We start from the raw sequence: 8,660 nt of genomic DNA on the forward strand, positions 1-8,660 counted from the left end.
CGACTGCTTTTCTCCAGCTCTGTCAACTCCACCTTTCTCACCATGAGTCGGCAACTGAACGTCAAGTCCGGTGGTGACAAGGGCAACTTCAGTGTGCATTCGGCAGTGGTGCCGAGGAAGGCTGTGGGTAGCCTGGCCTCTTACTGTGCAGCTGGCAGAGGGGCTGGAGCTGGCTTTGGCAGTCGGAGCCTCTATAGCCTCGGAGGGAATCAGCGTATTTCTTTCAATGTGGCTGGTGGCAGCGTTCGGTCTGGAGGTTACAGCTTCAGGCCTGGCTCTGGGTATGGAGGGGGCCGGGCCAGTGGCTTTGCTGGCAGTATGTTTGGCAGTGTGGCCCTGGGGCCTGCTTGTTCATCAGTGTGCCCACCTGGGGGCATCTACCAGGTCACTGTCAACAAGAGCCTCTTGGCCCCCCTCAACGTGGAGCTGGACCCTGAGATCCAGAAGGTGCGCGCCCAGGAGCGGGAACAGATCAAGGCGCTGAATGACAAGTTCGCCTCCTTCATTGACAAGGTGGGTATCATAGGAGGAGAGTGAGGCAGCCCCCTGAGGCCTGAGCAGTTTTCCTGCTGCCTGGGAATGGACTGCGCATTGTGGCTGGAAAGGTGCAGCTGGGCCTCAGGAAGGGCTTCCTCATCATTAGAGAAGGAGAGTAGGAGGACTGTGTGCCACGGAAGACAAAAGAATACATGAATATATTGGCTTCTTTGGCGATTTTGCAGAGAAGGATGGGAAGCTGGGTAAAAAGCAGCCATTCCTTGACAAAAAAGTGATGGGTTTCTTGAGGATGGCTGATTTCCACGAACCTGAAAGGCTAATAGAATCCAGCAGTGTTCAGAGGGAAGGGCTCATGGTACTGGAAGAGACACTTAGTTGAGACATAAAGAAGGACATCTCCTGGGACCAGGGCCAAGCAATAGAAGAAAGCTGTGGAATCTCCTTGAGTGAGTTCTCACTGATGGCTTCTCCAGAAGGCTAGGAAATGAGCACTTGTAAAGGGTCTAGTTTGTGTGGAATGTCAAGGGTGGAGAGTCAAGACGTGAGCAAAATGACTACAACAATCTATGGCAAACCTGGGGAGTCAATGGTGTGTGTCCACGGGGCATGACTGCACCCATTGTGGTTCCAGTTGTCTGTTGATTTTGGTTCCAGGTAAGGTTCCTAGAGCAGCAGAACCAGGTTCTAGAAACCAAGTGGGAGCTGCTGCAGCAGCTGGACCTGAACAACTGCAAGAAGAACCTGGAGCCTATCCTCGAGGGCTACATCAGCAACCTGCGGAAGCATCTGGAGACGCTGTCCGGGGACAGGGTGAGGCTGGACTCGGAGCTGAGAAGCATGAGGGACCTGGTGGAGGACTACAAGAAGAGGTGAGCAGGCCCCACCCGACGGTCACAGACCATGTTCCCCGTGCCTCTGGGCTCACTTGATCTCTGTGCCATTATTTTTTAGGAGATGGAGGTGTACCTTCCAGGGTCAGGAGCTCACATCCCCTTCTCTGGCTGGGGGGAAGGGCCTATCCTGTTCGATGATAACTTCCTGCCTGGTTGATAGGAAGGAGTTCCTGTGCTCCTTGACCCACTGAAAAGTTCAGTTGCTGGTGTCACCTGAGTGTTTTCCTAACATGCAAAAAGTAGGAGGCAAGTGAGGCAACTCAGGGATATCTTATTCCTGTCACTAGCCTCTTACTGCTCACCTCAGAGACCCTGCAGGGACCCTACATCCCAAACATTTGCCTGGCCAGCAGGAAGAGAAAGTTCCTTGGCCAAGAGGGCTAAGGCTATCTTCTCTCCCTGCCGGCAGATATGAGGTGGAGATTAACCGGCGCACAGCAGCAGAGAATGAGTTTGTGGTGCTCAAGAAGGTAAGGGAGGGAAGAGCCTCCTTATTAGGGTCTCTCTCACCCCCATCTTAACAACTCTGCTCAGGACTTCAGCCCAGGCGACTGGGGAAGGGGCTGGCTCCTGGTGAAGGTGGAGTGAGTCATAGTCCTGGCCTCCAGTGAGTTGGAGAGGAAAGACACACACTCGGGAAATGGACAGAGACAGAGAATTCAGGTCTGGGAACTGTGAAACTCTGGTCCAGCTCAGCCTTGCTGTGTGACCTGAGGAAACCTACTACCTCTCTGGGCTTTGTTTTCTCCAGGCATAACAGAGCTGCCACATCCTCCTTTCCCTATTCCCAAAGCTTCAGGGAGTCTGAGAAGAAATGGATATTGAGTGAGCTTTCCTTTGTAGGTGGAAAGTAGAAAATCAGGTGGCTTTGGGGCAGGGGTTGGACAGGGCAGCTGTGGGATGAGGATTGCATGCACCAATGACTCTGGGGCCTCTTGGAAGGATGCAGATGCAGCCTACGCGGTCAAGATGGAGCTTCAGGCCAAAGTGGACTCTCTGGACAAAGACCTCAAGTTCCTCAAGTGTCTGTATGATGCGGTAAGGACACTCCTGTCCCCTCACCCTCACCCTGACTGCTTCTCGACTCTTCCAGGGAGATGCCAACAGGAGAGGTTTGGGATCAACATAATGAAAGACGTTTTGGTGGAAAGGTCAAAATCCTGCACCAGGAGACCATGGAAGTGCAGGATGCTGGTCCTTGGAGGCCACACATGCAGGAGGAAATTGATCTCGACCACAACAATGGCCTTGCCCACAGGCAGGAAAAGATAACCCAGTGAGGTCTTACAAAGCACAGACCCTTGGATTCTGCGAAATTGTGGGAAATGCATTCTTCACCCATCTGCATGTGCCCGCAGACATCTGCCGCTTGCAGGGGTTCCTGCTGCTGGGAGCTGCTCTCCCTCAGCTCTGCAGACACATCCCAGAGGGCACTTCTTCCCCCTACTTTGGCCCCGGGGACCCTAGCAACCTATTGGGCCAGAGACCATGGGCCCAGAAGACTAATGGGGCAGAAGAGGGAAGCCAGGGATTGCTGAGTCTGTCTTCCTCTCTCAATACAGGAGATCTCTCAGATCCAGACTCATGCCAGTGAGACCTCAGTCATCCTGTCCATGGACAACACCCGGGACCTGGACCTCGACAGCATCATCGCTGAGGTCCGCATGCATTACGAGGAGATTGCCCTGAAGAGCAAGGCCGAGGCTGAGGCCCTGTACCAGACCAAGGTGGGCACCGCATGGGTCTCCTCCCACAGCGGCCCCTCTCTTCCTGGGAAGGGTCACCTCCACAGTGAATGTGAGGAATCCTTTTGTGGGCTGAGTGAAAGAATGGTTCCAACCAAGGCTTCAAGGACAAAATGAATTCTCAGCAGAGCCTGTTATCAAAGATAAATCATGAAACCGGTATGGATTGAATATATGCAACAGAGAGGATCCCTCACTTCTTTCCTCCGTCCACCAACTACCTGTCCCTCTCTGTTGCATGTGAAAGAAGTGAGGTGGTAAAACAAATACAGTTATAGGAATGGGGGTATGCTGCCACAGGGCAGAGGGAGAATCACAGACTTGCAGGAGCGTAGCCACAGGTGAATTTGGTGGGGGGCGAGTGGGAGAAGGAGAAGCCTGTAGCTCTTTCCTGATCCACATGGGAAGACTTTCAAAAGGAAATGGAAGGCCGGGAGTCCTCTGAGTAATGGAACTATGCTTTGGGTAAACTGCTTTGGGGCTGTCAGGGAGAAAACTGCTTGCCTGGGCCCCCAGGACCCTGTTCCAGCACTCCTCTTCAGCTCCGTTAAATCCCACCAACAGCCAGGGTGGCAGGGGTGGCTTATTTAGAGGACCCTTCCCCAGTGCCCTTGTCTCATTGCCAAATTCCTATCTCTGGGAAACCAGATCCAGGAGCTGCAGCTGGCAGCCAGTCGGCATGGTGACGACCTGAAACATACCAGGAGCGAGATGGCGGAGCTGAACCGGCTCATCCAGAGGATCCGGTGTGAGATTGGGAACGTGAAGAAGCAGGTGGGCAGCAGCCCCACAAAGGACTCTCGGGTTCCACGGGAGGCTCTGGGATGAGGAAATGGGGCCTGCCCTTTGGGAACAAGCAAATCTCCCCTGCCAGGCTTAGGGGTCCCTTGGCCACCCACAGTCCCCCTTTCCCACCCTGCCTTGGTACTCCACCATCAGAGCTGGCACCCCGCCCAGAACTGGGAGGAGCCTCAAACCTATTTCTCTGACTCATCATTTTGCAGATAAAGCAACTGAGTTGGGAAGGGGAAGGGACCTGCCCAGAGCCCCCAGCTGGTAATGAATGGAGCTAGGATTAGAACCCAGGTTCCTCTTCTGCAGACGTTTTCTGTGTCCAGGGAACCTACCCCATGTCCCCTTCGGGTGTCCCCTCTGAGGGCAGACCCTCTGTCTCCTCCTCCCACTGGACACGGAATGTGTGTGGGGTGCAGGGGGTATACATCAGGCACCTCTGTGGCCACACCAGGTTCCTGCCCTTGGAGTGGGGCATGATCTGGCGACTGAGGGACACAGCCGTCGATGAAGCCCTCCTGGGTTTCCTTGCCCTGTGCCACGGTACTACTTCCATGTTAGTGGGCCAGGGAGGGGGGCTGTCTTACCCGACAGCAGCAAATCTTAAACACTGCATCAGTGGGGAGATGATTTTGGAGGCTGGAGGATCCTTCCTGTGACCTCTGTGAGAACTAGGTCTGCTCCACTAGTGACAGAATTGCCCAGCGGCAAGATCTGAGCCTGTTCTCCTTCTGGTACCCCCACCGCCCTCCATGCTCTGCAGGGGAACACAGGGACAGCTCTACGACTCTACGTTTGGCCGATTCACAAATTCCGTGAGCATAGTTCCTCCCCCTCTGTTAGCACCAGGCATTGCAGTGCCCCCAGATGTTCATCAGAGTCCAGCTTCTGAGGTTGTGCCTATAATTCAGGGCCTTACCCTCCTGCTCTAAGGGAAGGCCTTAGCATGTGGGAGCCTTCAGGCAGACCCTCCCTGGAGTGCTCGAGTCCAGAAACACTCATCTGGATGCTAACAGATCAGAAGGATCCCCACTGGTGAGAGGTCCTGCAGCAGGAATCTGATCGCAGTGGGACCGTGGCATACCATCTCATCCTCAGAGCTGGCCTTGCTGAGGAATCGGGTATGATTTTCCTGAACCTGGAGTATTTTGAATCTGCAGATGCTGGTGGCCTCCAGTCTCAGGCAAACATCAACCTTTCTTTCTGACCTCCTGAAATGCAACTGCCTCCACAGCTTCTTGTGACAATAGCTTTGAATATTCCTCTGCAATAGAAAATAGAAGAGACAAAGTTCTGGTGTTGACTTTGCAGCTTTTACTCCTTGTCACCTAGGGCCCCGTCTGCAAAATAAGGGTGCTGTTCTATTTAACCGGTATGAGCTAAATGTAATTTTCTGTTCTGATGGTCTCTCTGTTCTTTGCCCTTCAGTGTGCCAGCCTGGAGACAGCCATTGCTGACGCTGAGCAGCGGGGAGATAATGCCCTGAAGGACGCCCGGGCCAAGCTGGACGAGCTGGAGGGCGCCCTGCACCAGGCCAAGGAGGAGCTGGCACGGATGCTGCGCGAGTACCAGGAGCTCATGAGCCTGAAACTGGCCCTGGACATGGAGATCGCCACCTACCGCAAGCTGCTGGAGGGCGAGGAGTGCAGGTGGCCGGGGTGGAGGGGAAAGTGTGAGAAGGGACTTGGGGTGGCTCCTGTCTGGCTGAGGGGCCACCTGGAGAACAGCATCGTTAGTGCCAATACAGGCAAGGGATGTGGTGATTTCATGAACTCAGAGGCAGCTTCCTGCAAGGGGTTGTCTGACATGAGCCATGAGGCATAGGTGGCCGTGTGCTGCTGTGAAGAGAACCAGGGGCTCAGACAGACCTGGGGCTAATGATTGGCTGTACAGCAGGGGCTAATTATTGGCTTTACCCCATGCTAGTGCTGTGGTCTCGATAAATCATCTAGTATCTTCAAGCCTCTTGTTTTCTCATCTGTAAGATGAAGGTGATAGTGTCAATTTCACAAGTCATTATAAGGATGAGTTTAAATGATGCACGTATGAAAGCAGGAGCCCATTAAGGTTCAGTGGAATCTCGACACTGAGTTTTTGTCTTTCTCTAACTTTCTGTCTCACAGGATGTCTGGGGAGAATCCATCCTCTGTGAGCATCTGTGAGTATCTTGAGAGATGCCTTGGGTTGGGAAAGCCAGGGACCCTGGGACAAAGTGCTGTCACCTCCATTTACTGTCTCACCCCACCCAGAAGCTTCTGTTACTGTCTTGGGAAAATTCTTGGGCTTCAAAGGAAATGTTCTCCTTTTTCATCCTATGAAATGGTGACTGAGGTCATGCCCACCCCTTTCCCTTCCTGTTTCTCCCCTAGGGTGTTGTCATTTGGAGAAAGGGTTGGTGGACATGGATTTTCCTAGAATTTCCAGAAGGGCAGGGACTGTATCTATCCTATGGGGTCTTCACCTCACACAAAGTCTGGCCCATAATAGGCTCTCAGTTCATCTCTGTAGTGCTCCTTGACTACTGAGGGTCGTTCTGAGGATTAAATAGAGTGGTGTTGTAGAGAAGCCCTTGGGGACAGCCTTTACCATAGCTATTACCTGCTGATTGACACTGCTCCTCTCCCCTGCTCTTGGCCCCTCCTCCTCAGCCGTCATCAGCAGCAGCAGCTACAGCTACCACCACCCCAGCTCTGCGGGTGCTGACCTTGGGGCCAGCACTGTGGCAGGCAGCTCTGGCACCACCCAGAGCGGGCAGACCAAGACCAAACAGGTGCGAGGGGGAGACCTCAAGGACTCCCAGAGCAAGAACACCCCAGGCAGCACCCCAGCAAGGAAAGCCACCCGCTAGACCCATGGCCTCATCCACCTCAGCACCTGGAAGAAGAGGTGACTTTGCCACTCCCAAAGGTGTCTGCCACACCCAAGTTCCCAGCCCCTGAGTTTTAAAACCGTCTGTAGTACACTCAACTGTCCACATCATGGTTTAGCTTTTACTCTCAAACTCTGATTGACACAGTCACCTTCCCTGTTTCCTTAGGTCCCATGTGGACTAACGACTTGTCATTTTCCTTGCTGCTTTCGGCTGGCAGGAGGCTTTGGAGGCACAAGCCATTATAACCTTCTTGGCCCTAAGGAAGCTGTGATCATCCCTAGAGAGAGGGAAGGAGCAAGAGAGGACAGGGGAGGGGCTGGTTTGTTCTGTGCTTAGGCCAAATTAGCTATTGCCTGAGAGGTTTTACATCCCCTGCCAGCACGGTGGGGTGACTTGAGACCTGTAACCAGGTGGTGAGAAGTTAGACAGCCTTTACTTGCTCCACCAGAAACAACTTTGCAGGATGACGCCAATATTTAGCACACCATGTGTACATCTGTAGACCACCAGCTGCACCCATCTCCGCAAAGTCAAGTGAAGGTGTATTGGGGATTCTCTGCCAGCCTGTGTCACCCAACCACCTCCTTCATTATCAACAATAGCTACCATCATTTGTCAAGCACTCGCTAGACGCCAGGCACCTTAGACGCATTGCCTCCAATTCTCATCCAGTTCTGCAAAGAAGATGTGATCAGCATCATTGGAACAGACTGGGAGCCTGATCCCAAGAAGCTACAGAACTGGCCCCAGTCACCCACCTACGTGCCAGAGTCGCACCTGGCCGACACCAGGGTCTATGCTCTTTCCGTGGCATGTCACTGCCTCTTTAACAAACGGACTGTCAATGTCACCATTCTTTTTGATGAGAGCAGCATAATTACATTGCCTTTTGTCAGGACAGTGGGTATGTGATTTGTCTTTGGCCATCTCTCTGAAGCTGTGTCCTACGTAGCCTCTGACTCTCAATTTCTGGTGCCATGAGCTGAGCTCAGTGAGTGGAGCTTGCCTTTCTGTCCCTGGGTGGTACTGCCTAGTCCAGATGTCGTGGCTCAGAGTGTAAATATTCCTAAGAATGGCGACAACTAGTTCCTCTTTTGCTTAAGTTAAATACTCTGAATTTCTGCTATATGTTCAATAAACTGTCCTTGAGTGGTGTCAGAGGTATGCTTCTGTCAGTCTGTCAATCTTTCTGAATGTTCCACCCTCTAGTGAGGATGTGCCACCCTCCATTTCTTCCCAGCAAGTGTGCAGGACTCTTGCCGGGAAGCTGCAGGCCAACTCAGATGAGGCTGCTCTGGAGGCAGTCTCAGGCTGCTGGAAGAGACAGATACATACTCATGTAAATCAGGGAAGGGCAGCCTAGGGCAGCAATGCTAAGAAGTGATTGGAATGGAGAGGCTAAGCAAGGAGGGCTTCCTGGAGGAGGAAGACAGTTTAATTAAATAACCAGAAAGATGGACACATAGGCTCCTGGAGAGATAATTTAAATCACAGCAACATAGTAATTTGGACACAGGCTTTCATGTGTTTATTTAGTAGGGGGTGGGAGATCTCAGATTTTCCAAAGTCAGTACAGATTGGGTATACCTCATCCAAAATGCTTGAGACCAGAAACATTTCTGACTTTGGATTTGGAAATATTTGCATGTGCATAACGAGATATTTTGGGAATGGAACCCAAATCAAAACATGAAATTCATTTATGTTTCATATATACCCTCTGCATAGACTAAAGATAATTTTATACAAATTTTAAATAAAGTGCTCAAAAGTTTTGGAGTACTTTGGATTTCAGACTTTTGGATTAGAGATGCTTAATCTGCAGTGGGGCTGCGTGGATTTCCAAGTTCCTCAGCTGTG

The 8,660-nt window shown here is 52.2% G+C and overlaps 1 protein-coding gene across 1 annotated transcript; it reads left to right on the top strand.

The window, feature by feature from the left end:
- Positions 1 to 7,925, top strand: KRT74 (keratin 74, type II). The gene is made up of 9 exons (XM_012002049.1): positions 1 to 513; positions 1,153 to 1,367; positions 1,801 to 1,861; positions 2,334 to 2,429; positions 2,954 to 3,118; positions 3,785 to 3,910; positions 5,357 to 5,577; positions 6,052 to 6,086; positions 6,577 to 7,925. The coding sequence occupies exons 1-9, from the start codon at positions 43 to 45 to the stop codon at positions 6,774 to 6,776; spliced, it is 1,590 nt and encodes a 529-aa protein (XP_011857439.1). The 5' UTR covers positions 1 to 42; the 3' UTR covers positions 6,777 to 7,925.
- Positions 7,926 to 8,660: the final 735 nt, after the last annotated feature.

This window comes from Mandrillus leucophaeus, unplaced genomic scaffold (assembly GCF_000951045.1).
Source record: "Mandrillus leucophaeus isolate KB7577 unplaced genomic scaffold, Mleu.le_1.0 Scaffold118, whole genome shotgun sequence".
NCBI lineage: Eukaryota > Metazoa > Chordata > Mammalia > Primates > Cercopithecidae > Mandrillus > Mandrillus leucophaeus.

Excerpts from the sequence above, each read along its gene's own strand:
- KRT74 (XM_012002049.1), top strand. The coding sequence starts at position 43 with ATGAGTCGGCAACTGAACGTCAAGTCCGGTGGTGACAAGGGCAACTTC. Across the intron at positions 1,862-2,333 it reads AGTTTGTGGTGCTCAAGAAG|GATGCAGATGCAGCCTACGC; the intron begins GTAAGGGAGGGA and ends GCCTCTTGGAAG. Across the intron at positions 6,087-6,576 it reads TCCATCCTCTGTGAGCATCT|CCGTCATCAGCAGCAGCAGC; the intron begins GTGAGTATCTTG and ends CCTCCTCCTCAG.